General features: G+C 45.6%; 1 protein-coding gene and 1 pseudogene across 2 annotated transcripts in view; both read right to left on the reverse strand.

Annotated features, from left to right (window-relative positions):
• Positions 1 to 17249, reverse strand: part of LOC143268208 (insulin-like growth factor 2 mRNA-binding protein 2) — an 80379-nt gene extending 63130 nt beyond the window's left edge. For both annotated transcript variants that reach the window (XM_076549349.1, XM_076549350.1), the window contains exon 1: positions 16837 to 17249. In XM_076549349.1, the coding sequence (XP_076405464.1) occupies positions 16837 to 16997 (161 nt within the window). In that variant the 5' untranslated portion in view covers positions 16998 to 17249. The remainder of the gene's footprint in view (positions 1 to 16836) is intronic.
• The window catches only part of LOC143268211 (bcl-2-related protein A1-like), a 282316-nt pseudogene that overhangs the window by 247293 nt on the left and 14303 nt on the right, over positions 1 to 20720 (reverse strand).

The following is a 20720-nucleotide window of genomic DNA, read 5'->3' on the forward strand; positions in this document are numbered from 1 at the left end:
TAAGCTAGCTAGCGTGCCCCGAGGTATTGTGCTGGGGCTCACAGGTAGCTGTCACGCCCACCTGCTTTATGTGGGTGCTGGGGATGCTGCCCCAGTTCTCACACAGTCCACAGTCTAGCTGCTTCCCAGCAGGTTGGAACATCACACTTGATGCACTAAATGCCACTGGGTAGTAACAAAGGTCCTGGGCTGCTTATGTAGGCTTGGATAGCTTAGAACTCGTAGTGATTCTCCTGCTTCTGCTACCAAGTACTGGGATTGCACACATGTGCCGCTGCCACACCAGGATTCACAAGTGCTCTTTGAGTGAGTTAAGAAATACGGATTTTAGCTTGGACCTGCCTCAACTGAGTGTAATCAGGCTCTGCTGACTCCCCTTATCTTAAGGAGGTGGGAATGGGAGTGGAATGAGAGGGAAGCCTGGGGGGGGTGGGAAGAGAGAGGGGAAGGGATCTGTGGTTGGTATGTAAAATGAATAGAAAGTTTCTTAATAAAAAAGATAAAAAAGAAATATAGATTTTAGCTAGGAGGTGGTGGTGCACACCTTTAATCCCAGCACTCGGGAGGCAAAGGCAGGTGGACCTCCGTGAGTTCAAGGTAAGAATAGAGACTTCAGAGTGAGCCTCCAGGACAGCCAGGGCAACACAGAGAACTCCTGTCCCAAAAACAAATGTATCTATAAGTGAATGAATGAATGAATGAATGAATGAATGAATAGAAAGCTGTCTTGATTTAAAGCTGCTGTATATTCAGAAGCTCTCAGAGCCGTTATCACTCTGGTCCTGTACCTCTCACCAACCTTTGTTACAGTACTGTCCCAAGCCCTGGCCTTGAAGACTGGCTACTGAGGGTCTTAGAGGCCTTTGTTGTTTTCTATCTATGGACAGAGACTAGTCCGGTTTCTTTAGTAGGATGTCCCCAGTGGTGACTAGAGTTCTTCCTGTCTTTTTAAAAAGGGATCCCGGGACCAGGATGGCTCAGCGGGCCAGGGTGATTGCCGGGCAAGCCTAGAGAATTGAATCCAGTGTCCTCGGGGAAGGTGGATGGAGACAGTGGATTCCGCAAAGCTGTCCTCTGACCTCGGCCTACGTGCCAAGGCCCAAATGATACATTAAAAATCAGAATAAACAAAGAGGATTCTCTAGCTGAGCGTGGCGGCACATGACTGTGCCCAGTCCTCAGAGACAGGAGCAGTGGCCATAAATTTGAGGCCATTGTCTACATAACAAGTTACAGGCGGAAACTACAGTGTGAGACCCTGACTTGACAAAACAAAACCCCTTCCTTCACACCACCACACCGTCCTCAGCGGCAGTGAAAAGGGGCACATGGTGCATGAGTCCCAGGACTACTGCCCGCCTGTGTCCAGTGTAGAGAGCGCATCCGTGTGCCCTGACATCAGGAGCGCATCCGTGTGCCCTGACATCAGGAGCGCATCCGTGTGCCCTGACATCAGGAGCGGTGGCTGGCAACCAGAAAGAGCCCACAAGGCCTGCCGTCACCACTGTGGGAAGTCAAGCATCAACAGTTCAAGCAGCAGCAATTTCTTTTCACCAACGACTAGTTACATAAAAACCCTCCTTCCCAGTCAACGTATTCTAGACCGGTAGAACTGGATCGACACAATACGTACAATCGTTAGAGGCTGAATTCCTTCATCACAACATCACCATGGCAACCCCCTTCTCCGATGTATGGCTGCCCCTGCATAATTCTAAAGTCAGCCTAAATTCCATTCTTCTCAATTTTCTTTCTTTGCTTCTTTTTCTTTTTTCAAAAAATTTTAACTACTTCTTTGGGAATTCTGTACAATACGTTCTGAACACAGTCACCCCTCCCCCCCCCAACTCTTTATGGATCCACTCCTTTCCCTCCTCATCAACTTTGTACCTTTTATCTCCAACTTCTTGACACGAAGAGCTTCTATATCACTGACAAACTCAATCTCATTACATCTCTGGTCAGTGACTAAAACAATTTAAAAATAGGTGTTGCAATTTAAGAGAACTTCTCTGTTCTCCAGTTTGAGCTTACTGAGAAAATTTATCATTAACTTTGTATATGTGCGTACATGCCCCACGGTGCAGGTGTGAAGGTTAGGTCAGAGGATGACCTGAGGGAACTGGGAGTCTATTCTCTCCTTTCTAAACATGTAGGTGGTAGGACTCGAACTCAGGTCTTCAAGCTTGGTGGCAAACACTTTTCACTCACTGAGCTGTCTTGCTAGACCAAGAACAGTAATTTAGCCTAAATATTTACACATTGAGGCTGGTTGATAAAGGATAATTGCCTATTGGTTTATTTATCACTCATCTAGACTTAAGAAATATCACAGGGAAAAAAAAAAAAAAAAACACTGAGAAGTTGAGGTCCTCACTTGAATACGGAGTTAAAACACATAATCATTATTGTTTAGACACTAACAAAAATGAACTCCGGAGCCTACAGTCCAAACAGGCAATTGGCATGGATACAAGTATAAACAGTTCATGGAGACTGGCCACAAGTCCTCACTCTGACCATCTGACCTCCTGTCTCTGTGGTGACTCCCTGGCTAGCCACCTCCTTCCAGGCCCACCATCCTTGGGCAAGCTCATTTCTTATGGGCATCTCTTCTTGCTCAGGGTAAGACTGAGCAGGAGAAAGTTTTCAAGTCCCTTCCCTTCCCACTGAACGATCCGACTCAGAACTAGCCTGGATGTGGCCTCTCTTTAAAATGCTCGTTTACAATGAAAAGTCACATTATGTTCAAAAGGTCCCTGACAGCAAGCCAAGAAAATAAATTAGTTTAGTTCAGAGAGCAAAGAACCTGTTCCTGAGATAAACCAGGCAAGTATATAGACCTAAGAACATCTAAAAGTGCACCCAAAGCAGCCATGTCTGGGCTCCTAGTCCCTAGCTGACCTAAGGTGTAAAGCTCTCGGGAATTCCCGCCTCCACTGAGCATGTAACTACTGGGTGACAGTGACCTAAAACACTTGATTTAATCAGAGAGAAACATTGACATTGCTGAATTAAAAAGCACTTTTAGGGCCAGGGAGACAGCAGCTCCCCAAGTAAATGTGTTGCCACCAAGCCTAATTAGTAACTTGGGCTCCATCCTGGGACCCAGCTCCACATGGTGCAAGCAGAGACCTGCCTCCCACAAGGTGCCCTCTGTTCCTCACATGTATCACAGAAAAATACAAAGTAAATAAACCAGAGCCGCTTTAAACATGTTTAAAAGCATGTATATTCATTTTTCCGCAATTCCAACATTGATGGTCTTTAAATTTCTTACTCCAAATCAGCTGCTGTACTTCCCCCATTTTTAATGGGAAATTTAATTTTGTTAGCGAAATTTGTTTAAAAAGCAAAGTGTATTTTCTACCTATTTCCTATGGCCAGAAGCTAGTACGAGTATATTGTAGAGCTTTTCTTTTCAGTCAAGAGGGAGAATTAAGATACACAAGATACTTAGATGGCTGTGTTTTAATCTCTCATTCACCTGATACTCAGAGAAGTAAGAAGGAACTTAAGCATCATGCTGTATGGTCCAATTAGTCAGCATTATCAAAAATGCCAGGGCCGTGTGAAAGAAAGGAACGTTCTGCTTCACTGTGCGGCTCAAAGGCTTCTCGTCGAAATGAATAATGTCAATGGAGGGATTTCCTTCCCAACATTTGAGCTCCATGGCCACCGTGGCTCCCCTGGTGCTGGTGGTGACTGGTGCCACTCCTGACGACTGCCAGCTTCTTCAGGAATGTTCTCTCCCTCTCTCCATGTCTGACCTTTTTTCTTATTATCTTTTTTCTATTATTATTATCTTTTACTGCCTCAAGGAGTCAGACCTCGTACCGGGAGAATCAACATCACTGGGTAAGATCCAGGGAAGGTACTACATAATTATCTTGGAAAAAAAGTCAACTCACATCTCTCTTGTAAAAAGTTAATTATCATCTCCCAAAATAAATCATACCTGGGGAGTCCACTCAGCCACTGCGCCATGAAAAATAAGGCGACTGTCTGACCCAAATGCAGCAGGGCATAGCCATGGTCTCCAGTACTCACTTTAAAATCCTACCTTCTAAGACCATCCCTGTTCCTGAGATCCATGTAACATGTAATAAAGCAGCAGAATATACCCTTCTCCCACTGAGCCCAGCTCAGGGCCAGGGAGTCCTCTGATTATCCTCCTTCCCTCTGTCCAACTTGAGCATCTACTCACTAATTCAACAAGTCCTGTTTCTTCTCTTCACAATCTCGGCCTTCTTTGGACTTTTTCAGTCAATATCCCAGTACAGACCTTTTCACTCAGCTCATACCCGCTCACACCCACAGCCTCCCCATCTGCTGCCCGTTTCACCCATGGACACCTGCTTACTATCTCACAGCTGACTAGAAACAGAAGCGGCCACAGAATGAACTGTCTTGTCCAGCATGCACAATTCCCCATGGTTCCAGACAGTGTTCCAAACACATTCCAAAACTCAATGGGCTCACTGGCCACCTCGCCAACAAGCAGTCCTTCCCATAGAGAATGTGAACCGTTTACCCCCAGCCCTGTGAGTACTCTGTACAATCCTGATCCACGAGAGTGTCTCATGGGGCTGTGTTCCTCATCCTGGCTGTGATGTTAGATTCTTTCTGTGCTGATACTCTAGTCATAAAATTGGTCTTAACATTTTCTCCAAAAACGTCCTAACTTACAGATATAGAGAAATGGTACAATTACCCCAGCTTTAACAATTAATCACCCTGTGGCAATCTTACCTCATGTATCACCTAACCCACACAGGCGTGTCTAACCTGTGGCCCACAGGCTACATACACCCCAGGATAACCATGAATGTGGCCCAACTGAAACTTTACAAGGATTGGCATTTTGTCTGGTAACCCGGTCTGTGGTTCTCAACTCTGCAGGTGACAATGTCAAGAAGCTGAACGTTATTCCCACTGCTACTTCCTAACTGTGATTTGTCTGCTGTTCTGCGTCATAATGTAAGTTTCTACTACGCAGGATATCTGAGGGGCAACCCCCGTGAAAGGAAACCCTGTCCTCATGAGCAGGCATGCCCCTCCCTTGGGCCTCTGATGGACATCCTTGGCCCATACCCTGCCGGGTCCCATCTGCAGACATAGAAGCCACCAGTGTTACCACCAGGCCCTGAGAGCTCCCTAGCCAGTGCTCCCGCTCTCCTCTTCGTCTGGAGCGGAGGATGGTTTCTCAGCTCGGCATTCCCGTGCTGACTTTTTCAACGTCACGCACACATTATTACATACATTCCCCCAGCCAAATGCTTTCCTCGCTTTGGGGTTCTACCTTAATTAACCTTAGTTTTGCTCATTCCCATTAATCCCCTTTTATTTCAAGTTATGGGGATTTTTTGTTTGTTTTTCTGTTTTCTTTGAAGACAGAAGCTTGCTATATACTCCAGGCTGGCCTTGAACTTGTAATCCTGTGGTCTCAGCCTCCTGAGTTCTGTAAGTGTAAGCCACCATGCCCAGTCTACTTCAGATGTTTCTACGCTTGATCTAGAACACCATTCCTGGACCCAGGTAAGATTTAAGCACACACCTTTCACCCCGAACATCCTGGTTCCTGTCTTAAAGCCCTGCAGGATCCCTCCCACTCGGGTATGATGATTTTCTTTTTTAATGATGGGAGCTTAGGTGGCATTCCCTAAAGCTTGGTCCTGGGGTTCCTACAGAAGCAGCAGCAGAAGCAAAGGAGGCAACTGGAGTGGAGATGACTCCTGTGTACCCCCCAAGGAGGCGCAGGTACAGCGGAGCCTCTGTGTGGACTGTGTAGAAAGGCTGGAGATGAACGGTGTAAGAATGAAACCTAACCTGACAGAAAACGGAGGCATGGACTGTGGCTGCTGCCTCAGTGGCTGTGCAGTGTGAAGCAACTTAAGCAAGAATCACACTTCACGGCTGGAAGAGTGTGAAGTGTCTGCTCCCACTCCAAGGACCGCTGCTAGGACATTTTAAATGGTAGCACTGGTTGCTTTGCTCTGGCCAGAAGAAAAATCTCCTGGACCAAAAACCCAGGTCCCTCAAGGAAAAGCCACACTAGCAGAGGGCACATGAACTCTTCATCGAGTTCAACAAGACTCTCCCTATCCCCAGGACACAATGATTAATGGACCATGGGTCTGAGTATGGTTTGAATAGGAATGGCCCCCACAGACTTGTATGCTTCGCCCACAGGGAGTGGCACTATTAGGGGGTGTGGCCTTGTTGGAGGAAGTGTGTCACTGTGGAGGCGGGCTTTGAAGTCTTATATGCTCAAGCTATGCCCAGTGTGGCTCACAGTTCACTTCCTGCTGCCAGCAGATCCAGATGTAGAACTCTCAGCTCCTTCTCTAGCACCATGTCTGCCTGCATGCTGCCATGTCCCACCATGATGATATTGGACTAAACCTCTGAAACTGTAAGCCACCCCCAATTAAATGTTTTCTTTATAAGCGCTGCTGTGGTCATGGTATCTCCTTACAGCCTAACTAAGGAACCCTAACTAAGACACATGAGTTTTTTTTCCATGTTCCAATCTTAAACATTCATCACCATTTTCCACCGTAACAAAAACCCTTCGGCTTGGATTTGAACTCTAGTATATAACACTTAGGTCACTTCAGCAAAGTGACACTTCCTGTATTCAATCCAGAAGGCACACGGTTTAAAATCTGCTATTATATCTGTATCACTGCTCATATTAAAAAAAAATTTTTTAAAGGGGTTGTTTTGTTGGGTTGTGTGTAGCAGTGTTAAATTTTGAGGTAAGCTTTAATCCCAGCACTTGGGAGGCAGAGGCAGGCAGATTTCTGTGAATGTGAGGCCAGCCTGGTCTACATAGTGAGTTCCAGGCCAGCCAGGGATACATAGTGTTGAGATCCTGCCTCAAAAAAAATTTTTTTCTTTGAGATACAATATGGGAAATACTGTAACTGAGATTGTGTTTTGACCGTATTTGATTATAGGCCAAGCCCCGATAGAAGCGTGGCTAGAGCCCCGCTCTACTGTACCAGAGCTGTGACCAGGTAACTCACACGTGTTGTAGTCTATGACAGCCAGTGCTCTAGGAGAAAGCAGCCCTGGTGTAAGGAAAACACTGGGTAAAGGTGCTTGCTGCCAAGCCCAGTGACCTGGATTTGACCCCCAGCACCTATCTGGCGGAAGGGGAGAGGACTCCTGACAGCTGTCCTTGACTTCCACACACACGCCAGGGCACATCAGCACATCTGCCCACAGTAAATAAATAAAGTAAAAAATTTAAAGTTAACAGGTTCAATTTGGGGGGCTGGAGAGATGGCTCAATGGTTAAGAGCACCGACTGCTCTTCCAGAGGTCCTGAGTTCAATTCCCAGCATCCACATGGTGGCTCACAACCACCTGTAATGAGACCTGCTGCCCTCTTCTGGCCTGCAAAGACACATGTAGGCAGAATACTGTATACATAATAAATAAAATAAATCTTTAAAAAAAAAAAGGTTCACTTTGTTCTAGTGCTTCTGAAAAAAGACGTGTGTGTGTGTGTGTGTGTGTGTGTGTGTGTGTGTGGTGTGTGTCTGCCAGCAAGTACAGCTGTGTACCATGTGCATGCAGTGCCTGTGAAGGCCAGAAGAGGGTGTGAGATCCCCAGGAACTGGAATTACCGGCAGTTACAGCTGCCATGTGGGTGCTGGGAACTGATCCTGGGTTCTGCACAAGAGGAAGTGTTCTTAACAGCTGAGCCATCTCTCCAGCCCTCATTTTACTAATTTAAAGTTTATAAATATTCATATTTCACAGAATAAACTCTATTAACTGGTCTTTCATCCTACTCTGATTTCCTGGTTTATTTTCTTAAAAACAAAAAAAAAAAAAAAACTTTGAGCCTGGCAGTGGTGGTACACACCCTTAATTCCAGCAGAGGTAGGTGGATCTCCAAGTTTGAGGCCCGCCTGGTCTATAGAGTGAGTTTCAGGACAGCCGGGGCTACACAGAGAAACCCTGTCTCATAAAAACAAAAACAAACAAAAATTTGAGACAGCATTTCACTAGACTGGCTGGAAGCTGTAATCCTCCTGCCTCTGGAACGCTGACACTGTAGATATGCACTAGCACACTTGTTTGTTTTGTTTTCAAAAGACTTCCGAAGCCTGGAAGACCATCAAAATGACCAGGGGAACTTCCTTTGCTGCGCTGGGAGCTGAACTTGAGCTCTGAACATGCTGGGCAAGCGTTCTACCACTGCCCTCCATCCTCAGCCTCACTGAACTGCCAAACCTACTGCACACAGCTTCATGGGTCCTTGACTGAGCACAGGCACTAATGTTTACAAAATGCTTTCCAAGGGCTGGGAGACGGCTCCGTGGGTAAACTAATACTCCTGGGCAAAAAGAGAACCAGAGCTGGAAACCCTCAGAACCTGTGCAGAGGACATGAGAGCAGGTTCTATGATCCCATGTTCCTATAGTTAGGGTGGCAGGGAGGGGAGGCCTCCCAGAAGGTCATGGGCCAGCTAGTCTGGTATACACTGCAGCAAGCGACAAAAGCCTTGTCCCAAACATGGCATAAGGCAGATGACACCTGAGAGTGTGTTCTGACCTACACACACACACACACACACACACACACACACACACACACACACCCCTAAGATTTTTTTTTTAAAGCTTTCCAATGATTCAAATTCAAGTCTGGGTTTGAAAAAAATTAAATGGCTCTCTCTTTTTCAACATCTAGCCATCTCTTGAAAGAATTTTTTTCAATGGGCGGTGGTGGCGCATGCATGCCTTTAATCCCAGAACTCAGGAAGCAGACCGCATGCGCGCACTTGCATGCATGCGTGTGTGTGCGTTTCTTCCTTCAGATGAATCTCCAGGCAACACATCAAAATTGGCTTCCTTAGAGGGTCCCGAAGGCACTGCAGGCACACCTCTAATATCACACAGTCTCTGCATTCCTCCTGTGGTGCAATGCTCTGCTGTCCACTGTCTTCGTCATAAAGAGTGCTATCATCAAGTTCATGCCGCAGCTGCGGCATGTGCTAGCTCCGCCCTCTCCTTCAATAACATGCAACTGGTGACTATTTCCAACATGCTCCAAGCCTACACGACACTGTCAGGACAGGAACTCAAAAAGGACACGAAATGAGTAACTCTCTCATCAATCACAAGGAGAGCTGGGCTAGAGATGGCTCCACAGGGGAGAGTGCTTGCTGACCTTCCAGAGGACGTGAATTTCACTTCCCGGTATCCACATTGGGCAAATCACAACAGCCTCTAATTCCAGCTCCAGGGGATCCGACCCCCTCTTCTGGCCTCCTAGGTACCTACACACACATGAACACCCCACCACACACACACATAAATAAAAAAATAACATTTTTAAGAAAGTATCAAGTCGAGACTAGACATCCAAGGCTATGGATAATACTCAGGGTAGAACATTCGCCTAGAATAGATGTCTAAGATGAGCTGGACCCCTCTCAGCTGCAGAGCTGAGGCATGAATGAAAATGTTAACAGTGATTATCTCTAAGATTCACAACTGAGTGTGAGTAAGAGTGTGTACATGGGGGAGTAATTTTCCCGAGTATTTTGAGGCATACTAGCGAGAAATACTTTTAAAGACAGTGAAACCAGCCTGAAGACTGGAAATGGACATCTATTCTAGGCGAATGTTCTACCCTGAGTATTATCCATAGCCTTGGATGTCTAGTCTCGACTTGATACTTTCTTAAAAATGTTATTTTTTTATTTATGTGTGTGTGTGGTGGGGTGTTCATGTGTGTGTAGGTACCTAGGAGGCCAGAAGAGGGAGTCGGATCCCCTGGAGCTGGAATTACAGGCTGTTGTGATTTGCCCAATGTGGATACCGGGAAGTGAAATTCACGTCCTCTGGAAGGTCAGCAAGCACTCTCCCCTGTGGAGCCATCTCTAGCCCAGCACATGATGGAAAAGGAAGCATCATGGGACAGAGAACTGTGAGGTTAGGGAGTGCTACAGAGCCAACGCCGCTCCAGACTCAGGCTTTGGACGCTTGGTATCCAGCTGGTGGCGCTGGATCCCTTAACAGGCTGTGGAACCTCAGAAGGTGGGGTCTGGCTCCAGCACTCTTGGCTTCCATGTACCATGATGTGAACATCATCACCAAACTCTCCCATGGCCATGAACTGCTGTGGGGTATTTGTACAATGTGTGAAGATATATTGCTGTGATTGGTTTAATAAAGAGCTGAACAGCCAATAGCTAGGCAGGAGGTACAGGTGGGACTTCTGGGCGGAGAGAAAGGAAGTAGGAGATGAACTGAGGCACGTGAAATGCCATCGAGATACAGAATGAGTTAGACACACAAAATGGGAGAGAGGTAAAAGCCATGTGGCAGAATGTAGATTAATAAAAATATGGGCTAATTTAAGTTATAAGAACTGTGGGTCAAGCCTAAGGGAAGGCGACACTTTCATAATTAATAATAAGTCTGTCCACACCGTATCTGTGAGCTGGCAGCCCACAGGAAAGTCTGATTACAATGAACCGAGCTACTCTGCCAAGCTTCCCTGCCGTGGCGGACTAAAACTCTCTCACACTGAACCAAAATAACTCTTCCTCTCTTAGGTTGTTTCTATCAGGTACTATGGTTACAAGGAGAGACGGGAGGAAGCCGGGCCTGCCATTCCAGCCACATGAGAAGCTGGGGTAGGAGGGTCCTTCAGGCCCAGGAGTTCAACCACAGCCTGGATGGCACTGAGGCTACTCACCCCCAGAAACAAAAACAGCAATTTAAAAAACCTACAGAAATGCCAGAGGATTTATAACCAACAACTGGGAGTGAGTGAAGGTTTTTAAATGGTACCTTTTACTATTAGAAAAATAATACCTTTCTGGGGCTGGCGATGGAGAGTCAGCTAGAACAGTGTTTGGCTAGCATGCACCAAAGTCCCTTGAGTGTGGTCCCCAGCCCATATCAACTGGGGTAGTGGTACGCGAAGATAATCTCAGCACTCAGGAGGTAGAGACAGGAAGACAGAAGTCCAACGTCATCTGTGGTTCACTGCATGGTTTGGGGGCCAAACCTGAGCTTCAGGAGGCGCTGTCTCAACAAACAAACACCCCCTTTTTTGTGTGCAGGAGACCCACCCACCTTACACAGAGTAGTAGGATTTACTCAGTCTACTGTTTAAAATATAGGTCACAAACAAAACACGCTTTTACAGGCAACACAATTGTGTTGGGCCAAACATCTAAACATCATGACCTCTCCAAAAGGGCCACATGAAATTACCCAGTGCAACAAGTAATTGCCCTTAAGTTCTTCCCACCATGTGCGCCTAAATAAGACTCTGAGTGCTGAGTAAGTCATGCAGAGGTGGCAAAGCTCAAACAGGAACAAGGGCCAAAGGCTGAGGCCAGTATTCACTCAGCAGCTCCAGCGGTTTGCTGGCACCCTGCTTCTCTTGAGTCCTACCCACTTCATGAATCTAGGACATGGTTTTTTTTTTTTTTTTTTTTTTTTTTCTTTTTTTTTTTTTTTTTAAAGCATTGATCAAGCAATTGAAACAGACTGATGTAGTTGGAAGGTTTCTTGGGTCCTGCCTGCCCCTCCCCAGACCCACAGCCATTATAAAAGAATCATCTAGAGGTTTAATATTTATAACTGCTCAGCCACTAGCTCAGGCTTATTACTAACTAGTTCTTACACTTAAATTAACCCATAATTCTTATCTATGTTTAGCCACGTGGCTTGGTACCTTTTCTCAGTTCTGCCTTGTCATCTTGCTTCCTCTGTGTCTGGCTGGCGACTCCTGACTCAGCCCTTCCTCTTCCCAGCATTCTCCTCATCTGCTTACCCTGCCTATACTTCCTGCCTAACTACTGGCCAATCAGCGTTTTATTAAACCAGTGTACAAGAGCATGATCCCACAGCAGACTGAAACCATGGTGTAGACAAGTTATTGGCATGAAGATCCAGCGCTTTGGCAGCTTTGGGAAAACACCGAGACTTTAACTTTGTCTTCTGTTCTGAGGCCACCACAAGATGTTTTGTGCTGATGTTCATTCCTCAGTCATGAGAAGTGGTTGGAGGGGCCAGGCATTACGTTATCTCTCAAAAAAATATTAATTTGGAGTTGAGTTAAAATTAGCAAGGGGGAGGAGGAAGGAGAAATAAATCACCGGACTCAAGTGATTTGGGAGCAGAGTAGCAGATACCTCACGGCAGCGGCGGGAGAGGCGTACATAGGTCCTGCCAGCCCGGCCCGTGGTCCTCAGGGTAGGGCCAAGGCTGAGTGTGGTGAGACCTGTCAAGTAAAACCCTCAGGAAGTTGCGGCCCGGGTCATCCCCTCCGCAGGCTGGAATCTGAGTCAGTATGGCTTGTGACTAATGACTTGTCACAATGTCAGCTGCTTCATCGTAACATAATTACACATAGGAGAGAGATCATCACCTATTTTTAGGAATCGTCCTTCTGGGAATCATGGTGCTGATGGCCTCCAGAAAGCCACTTCCAGACCTCTGACATAAACCTCCCAAGACAGACTCCCCTCCTGGCCACCTGATGGAGCTCTGAGGTCCCGCCCTCCACTCCCTTGAGAGCTGAGCTGCTCAGGAGTTGCTTTGGTCCCACAGAACCTGTTTGTATACCTGAATGAGATGGCCAGTTCCTAGCCACCACGCCAGCGGTGGAAGTCGCCGCAGACGTTGTTGCAGATGGGAATGGAGGAACCTCACCTGGTCTTCCCATTTCCAGAAAGTCGTCTTTGTACCTAGGACATCTAGTAACTAGCACACAACTCAGCGCTTCAGTCTGTAGGAGGTGAGTCATGAGTCAATCACTGCTTATGTGTCCTAAACCAGTCCACAAGCTCCCAGAGAACACGCCCTATAACAGTCTCTACCAATGCTATTCCGTTCAACTGGGTGTTCAGAAAGTTCATTAAAATGGGGTCAAGGGGCTCCTCATATAAGAGTCCTTATTTAGTAGAATCACTCATCAGGCAAACGGAGCTAAGTTTTGCTCAAAACCCTAGGAACTTACCAGACTCAGAAGTTGGCCCTTAACTCCCTTTTTTTTCTCTATTCCTTTTCTGTTCTTTCCTGCCCTCCAAGCTAAGAGAAGGATAATGCAAAAGCAGCTTACAAATATGACTGGCAGAAAGATACAGTAAAGAAAGCCAAGTTACATGTAATACTGTGAGACCAAAATGAGAACAAAATGCCTCCATCTTAGAAATAAGGCCTAAGCTTTCTCCATTTTAGGTATAGGCTTTGAGTTACTGGAACCAGTCAACCCAGATTCCAGAAATTAGAAAGTGCAAAGTACAGAGTCACAAGATATTCATTCGGTGATGACTGTTTAACCAAGGAATGTTCCAACCCTGGTTTCCAGGGTAACTGACCACAGAAATGTCCCCACCTGAGGGCAGCCAATGAGAAATGGTGATGGGCAACCCCTTAGAAGTAAGATTAAACCATGATTTCTAGAAGTCCCTAGAAGCGAGCCAATCAGAATTGTACCCGTACTAGCACCCCTAAATGATGTAACCTTGTGGTTTTTGCCTTTAAAAACTGAGCTTGCAGAAAGGTGGGCACTTCCTCCAGCCTCCACTGCATTGGATGTATTGGACAAAGTCCCTGCCTAGGCTTGTATTGCTTTCAGATATCCCGAATTAAACTTTGCTTTTGCATTCCGGCATACTGGTCTTTGGTGGTCTCTCTGGGGGGTCGCGATCTGGTCACAATAATACAAAGGGAAGAGAGAAGTGAAGCAAAGCATACCAAACCAGGGCTGAGGAAGAAAGTCAACCCCCGGTTTCTGAAAAGCTGTAAAGCTGTTGGAAGGCTTGGCATAAATGAAGAAAATGGAAAGGGGGAACCCAGATTTGGAGGAGGCCCAAGGCTTAGACACCACTTACTATATGAGAAAGTAATTTTCTCAATCTCTTTAAAGCTGAGGATAGAAACCCAAGAGCTGAATGAATAGGCAGTAAGGCACACAGCTACAATTCTGTGTGAGACTATGCACATGCATTTGCCTTCCTGCCTCAAGCCCACTTACATGCTATTTGTTAAGAAGGGAGGAAAAAAGGAAACCCGTCATAACAATGAAGACAACAAAGCAGAAATTTGACTGATTCCTGTAAGACAGAGGGAGAACGAGACAGCATTTACAGACAACGCAGCGCTAAAACATGGACACAGGAGGCAGGCAGAATCCATTCTTCCCTGACAATTCCGACCAGTGTCTACAAAAATGGGGCTTCTTGTAGCTAACACACTTTCATTCATAAGTATACACAGACAAGAAGGGCCAGGAGTTTCATTCAGTGGTAGGAGGGCTTCACTACCATGTTCAAGGTTCTCAGTAGATGCCCAGTACCCCCAAAGGACATAAATATGCATAGCCAATAAATGATTTTCAACCATTTTGAAAAGCCAAAGTACAAAATAGAAAGATTTCTAAAATGAAAAATGGAAGGAAAAAAATGATTCAGTGTTAAACAGATAATTCAAAAAAAAAAGATTATTTTTGATTTCTAGTTTTCTCAGACAAGCTGAAAACAATAACTGAATCTATAAAACATCAATAGGTTGCTATGGAAAGGAAGCAATAAGAAATAATTATTGGAAATTAAAACCACGATTAACAAAATGAAAACAATCTAGGAAGAAATCCTGCATGGGGAGACAAATTAGGAAAAAAATAAAAAAAATGTTAAGAGACACAGAAGATCAATCGAAACTTTTTACTATCTAATTAACAAGAATTCCTAGAAGATCCAGAGGAAAACTAGTTATCAAGATGTGGTGGTTTGAATGAGAATGGACACCATAAGCTCATCCATTTGAATGTGTTCTCAGTTGATGAACTATTTAGAAGGATTAGTACCTCTTGTGGAAGGTGTGTCACTCAGGGTGGGCTGTAGAGGGCACGAAATCCTTGTGCTCACAGATAAGCACTAGGGAAACCAGGAACGTTAAACTAAGGCTTGTCTCTTCAAAGGAAGAGATGTATCATCTCTTCTCTGCCCATAACGCTGGGAATGATTTGGTTAATAGCCTGGTGACCTCTGAACTATTTCTATGGCCAGACCACACATGGTGTTTGTCTCAGTCATCCTCCCCAGACCCTTATCTTGAGCGTTGTTTCTCAGCCAGTAGAGCCCATCTTTATCGGAGATGTCACACGTACTTTACAAATGAGAGCAGAGGTAGTTAATAACCTTTGCACTATCTGTATGACCAACACCACACCAGCTCTTCCCCCAGACCTTTAACATGCCGCATGTAGTCAATCTATACAATCCATCTTAATTGAAACTCTTTCCATGTACCTTGGAAAGAGTTTCAATGTAACCATGTCTTAAGCTTTGTTGTACACACAGGATTGAATTAATTATCACCAGAAAACTTTTTCTCAAAATGTGCTGTGCTTAAATATGCCTAACATAAACTGTCCTTTGTTAGCCTCTAGAAGTTTGAACCAACAACAGCCACTGAGTTGTGTTGAGGAAGGCTGACTTCTTGCTTCACACTGATGATACCCTTCTGGCCTCTGGGATCACAGAGATCACTGGAGTGGGTTTTGAGGTTTCAAAATCCCACAGCCCATGACATCCAGTCAGTCTCAGTCTCTCTCTCTCTCTCTCTCTCTCTCTCTCTCTCTCTCTCTCTCCCTCCCTCCCTCCCTCCCTCCCTCCCTCCCTCCCTCCCCCTCTCCCTCTCCCTCCCTCCCTCTCGCCCTTCCTTCCTCCCTCCTTCCCCTACTTCATTTTGTGGTTAAGATGTAAGCTCTCAGTTACTTCTCCAGCACCATGCCTGCCTGCCTGACTCCATGCTTCCCACCATGATTACAGGCTAGTCCTCTGAAACTATAAGCAAGCCCCAAATTAAATGCTTCTTTTTATAAGTCACCTTGGTTATGGTGTCTCTTCACAGCAACAGAACAGTAACTAAGCCACAAGATATAATACATAAATCAAAAACATCAGTCTCTAGATTGGAAGTCATAGATCTCGAACAGAATGAGGAAAAAAATAATCAAAAACTTGAAATCAATTGAGCAGTCAAATGGGAGTTGTTGGGTCTAGAGAGATGGTTCAGCAGTTTAAGAGCACTTAATGCTCTCACAGACAACCTGGATTCAAATTATAGCAGCTACACTGGGTGGTGGCGGCACATGCCTTTAATCATAGTACTCTGGAGGCAGAGGCTGGCTGATCTCTGTGAGTTCGAGGCCAGCCTGCTCTACAAAGGGAGTTCAGGACAGCCAGGACTACACAGAGAAACCCTGTCTTGAAAAACCCAAACCCAAACCAAACAACAAAACAAAAAGCACCAAAAAGCCCAAAACAAACCAAAAACAGATTACAGCACCTACACGGGGGCTTACAACCACCCTTAACTATATTTCCAGGGGATCTGGCACCCACTTCTGACCTCCAAAGGCATCAGGTGCACTTGCACGCGCGCGCGCACACACACACAATGCACTTACACACATGCAGGCAAAACATTCATACATATGAACTAAAAATAAATAAAGGTTGCCAATCACATTGGTATTTTCTTTAAAAATAATTTAAGGATGTAATCTAAAAAAGTTGAGAAGAAAAAGTACATAAGAAAGAAGGCAACGAGTACCAGATACAACCCTAACTCAGAAGCAGAAACCGGACTGTGCGGATGCAGTTGCCTCACAACATGAAAATTAATCTACCCCTAGATGAACACAAATTATTACAACGACACAATTTAAAACTAGAAAAACAGACCCAAATTCAGTGTTCTAAGTATGGAGAAATAAAATGTAGCACATTTTTGAACAGCTGTACCACTGAGCCTTATCTGCAGCCCTCAATTTTTCATTCACCTGCTTCCTCTGCTAGATCTTCTGATCCTTTGGGGGCAACGATCATCTTTTTCATCTCTAACCCAATACACAGCAAAACGGTTTGCTACTAGGTGATAAACATATGGGAATGAATTAAATTTAAACCGGGAGGTGAGGGCGTGGATCGACACTCTCGGCATCTTCTTAAGCTCGCAGCAAGGCCTTTTCTCCCAATAACAAAATAACTCCAAACGTGCCGGGTCCAACCTCCCATAGAAGCTCCGGGGCTATCCACAGGCTCCGCCCCCTGCCCTGGGAAGCCAGACAGGCGCCAGGAGCATAAGTGCGCCTGCGCAGACGCGCGAGCCGAGTCCAAGCTTCCAGGCGTTTAAGTCCGTTCTTGCACCTTCGGAGTGAGGAGTGGGACTGGCGCAGCCGCTCCTCCGCACTTCCGCCTGCAAACGCTGCTTCAGCTCCGCCCGCAGGCTCCGGGCTCTGGGCACTGCTTACTGCGACTGCCGCCGTCACGTGGCAATCACCGCCCAGGCCACGCCCATCACCTTCTGCGGAGGGGGAAGGGGAAGGAGGCGTGGCCTCTGTAGACTGGCCGAGGTATACCTGCCTCTTAGGCGTCGGAGCCGGGCCCCGTGTCTGGTGGCAGCGAAGGGCAGCGTGCTGGGGCGTCCTTGGCCTTTCCTGCACGGTAGCTGGGGGAGGGGGGGGGGCTGTGCACCAAGCCCAGGACATTTACCCTCCCTCACAGCCTGCGGAGGTAGCCGTGCTTCTGCAGAAGGTCCAGCAAAGGACTATACTTGCGGACTCGGTACTCGTCTAATTACCTTAACGGTGTGCAGTGCCCGGCTGAAGAGGCATCAGAAGAAGGGCAGAGCGAGCCAGATGCGCGTACATCATCGCCGGTGGACACTTGGCTCCTCCTGGCCAAAGGACAGAACGTTCTGCTTTACCACCAAGTGCCTGTTTCAGCCAGTTGGCTCGTTACTGATGGACTTGGGGGCCGCTGTTACAGCAAATGGCAGGCCCTTTCTGGAGATGGATGTCCCGTCTCTGGGAAACTCAGGACTCAGACACGCTGTTCACTTTATCGAAGAGTTTTGCTGCTGTCGGAGCCTGCTGTTCAGAGACAGATAATGCCTTTCTCTAGCAGATGTTTGAGTGGAGAGAGGAGATTATAGTAAGTGGATGTGAGGAGGAGGGCTGACTCGGATTTATACCACCATCACCCCCATGTTACCATTCAATAGCTGAGGACTGGCTTTTAAAGAGTTAATTTTTCAGAGCTGGGAAGATGGTTTAGTTGGTAAAATGCTTGCCACACAGGCATGAGGAGCCGAGTTCAGATCTCCAGCACCCATGTAAAAAGGTATATAGTTCATTTCTGTCAGATCTAAGTGCCTGAAGACAAAGCAAGGCGGAAGAGGGAGAACAGAGAAGAAGAGAATTCTTACCATGGACCGTAAAACAAGCAGTGAATTCACTTACATCTGTGGTCTCATCTTTACGCTTAGAGACCTAACAATTCAGGTCAGTGTGGCCACGTAATATCCATTTACCAATACTTGAACATGAGTGTGGTCTATGGATCAGCGTCCCCAAAAGCATGCCAAGTATGGAGAATCCTGTGCCATTCCCACGCCTAGGCAGTTCAAATGGTCCTCAGGTGATCTCTATCCGTATTAATGTTTGAGAATCACTACCATAAATCAATGTATGCAGCAAGGATTAATCTGCAGAAGAAATTTAAAACTTATCGTGCATGTGGTCCTAGGTTTTATCACCAGCACCACACACACACACACACACACACACACACACACACACACACACACAAGTTGTATGCGAATTGCTGCTGTTGAATTTTGGAGGCAGGCTTTTTCTAGATATCCATTGCTATTTTATGTGGCTTCATATCATGGGCACATCCCTTCAGCAATAAACACGTAGTCTGTCAATATAACCTAGGGGTAAGCCTAGCATACACAAGGCTCTTGGTTTGATTACCAGTTCAGCAAAAATAGTGATAATTTTGTCCAGTATGGCATGGGAGAAAACATTTTTTTAAACTTAATCCCAATCTTTGACAAAAATACTTTAGTTCCACATGTACATTTTCATCAAGGATATCGTTGCACCAGTAAATACATGCAACCTTAGGTGTAAAGCTCTTTGGGGTTATGAGTCTTCAGAGGGTTCTGTATGTCCTCTCACAGGTAAGGCTTCATGACAGTATCACTGATATCTCCATTTCCCCAATGTTTTCAACCATCTGGAGCTATTATTTTCAGCAGAAATCAAAATCATAGGAAGACTCAATAACAAACTGGTGTCAGACACTAAGGAAAGATGTTGTAGTTGACACTGTAGAGTAGCTGAAACAAAAGAAGAGATCAAGTGTTCATATAGAAAACAGGTTGTTAAAGATCTTACAGGCTAATGTCTGAACCTTGAAGGTTCTAGGCCATTCTGAGCCACATAGGTCTATAGGAAGACCCTGACACAAAACCAAACCAAACCAAAGAAATCTCACACAGGATATCTTGAATTGGTGGCACACACCTCTAATCTCAGCATTCAGAAGACTGAGGCAGGAGGATCATCCTAAGCTACACAACAGAGACTGTGTCTTAAAACAAACAGTTTCATGGTTTGAATGTGAAATTCCCCCACCCACAGCCTCATGTGTCTGAACACTTAGTCCCTATCTGGTGGCACTATTTTGGGGTGCTTTGGAACATTTCTAATAAGTGGATCACTGTGGGCAGCAAAGGTCACAGGTGATATCTTGTTCTGATTCGCCTCAATAGGATTTTAAGTAACTTCCCACCTGGTCTTCTTGCTTATTCCTTTTCCCTTCTCCAGTTTAAAGGTGGTAAAAAAAAAAAGAAAGTCCATGCTGTTTAGGAAGCACCATTGTTAGAGTGCTTGCCTTGTATGCACAGAGCCTGGTGGTGATAATGGAGCTGTAATCCTAACCCTCAGCTGTGGGAACAGAAGGATCAGGTGTTAAGGTCCGTACTGACTTGGCCCAATATCTCCATTCCCTCAGTTAGGAATCACACCGCAGAGATAGTGTTGATAACTGAGATCTGTGGTGATATTTTATTTGTGCTGAAATGTGATTTTATTTGTATGTTAATAAATAAAGTTGCCTGGAGATCAGAGGTAAAAGCAAGCCATTAAACATAAGTCCAGTGGTGGTAGCACATGTCCTTAATCTGATCACATGGCAGGCAGAGTCTCTGTGTGGTCAAGGACACTGCTAATCGTGGTGACACGAGCCTTTAATCCCAGTACCAACCATAGAAACCTAGAGGTCTGTGTAGACAGGCAGTGACAAGGAAGTCATGTGGTTGGGTTTAGAGCCAATGAGAAGGCAGAACAGAAAGGTAATAAAAAGACAAGTCATATCGGAAGAAACTCTCTCCTCTGGGAAGCAACGAGGTGAGAGGTAAGATAAGGTCGTCACGACTCTCTGATCTCTTTAGCTATTTACCTGTGTATTTGGTTCTGTGTTTCTTATTTACTAAGACTGTTTAGAATTTCGTCTACAGAGATCCCTTGTAAAGATGTGCCTGCCCTTGGAAAAAGGGGCTCTGTCTTTATTGACTCTATTAATAGTCTGAATGGAAATGTAATGCAAGTGATCTAGATCAAAATAGAGGATTTCTATATGGCCATCACACTTGACCTAAACATTGGAAGATGGTCTAACAAAAGACAGACAGTTTTGTCACACACCCAAAAATCAAGTTTAAAAATGACTTGATATTCATTCACTTAACTGTTTTTCTTCAAACCACTCCAGTTTCCTGCTGTAGGAGCACAAAGAGAAGTGATCCCTTCCTGACTGCTAGAAAGGCAGACTGATCACATATAGTCTGACTATTGATTATGACTTGACCTGG

Source organism: Peromyscus maniculatus, chromosome 12, assembly GCF_049852395.1.
Source record: "Peromyscus maniculatus bairdii isolate BWxNUB_F1_BW_parent chromosome 12, HU_Pman_BW_mat_3.1, whole genome shotgun sequence".
Classification (NCBI taxonomy): domain Eukaryota; kingdom Metazoa; phylum Chordata; class Mammalia; order Rodentia; family Cricetidae; genus Peromyscus; species Peromyscus maniculatus.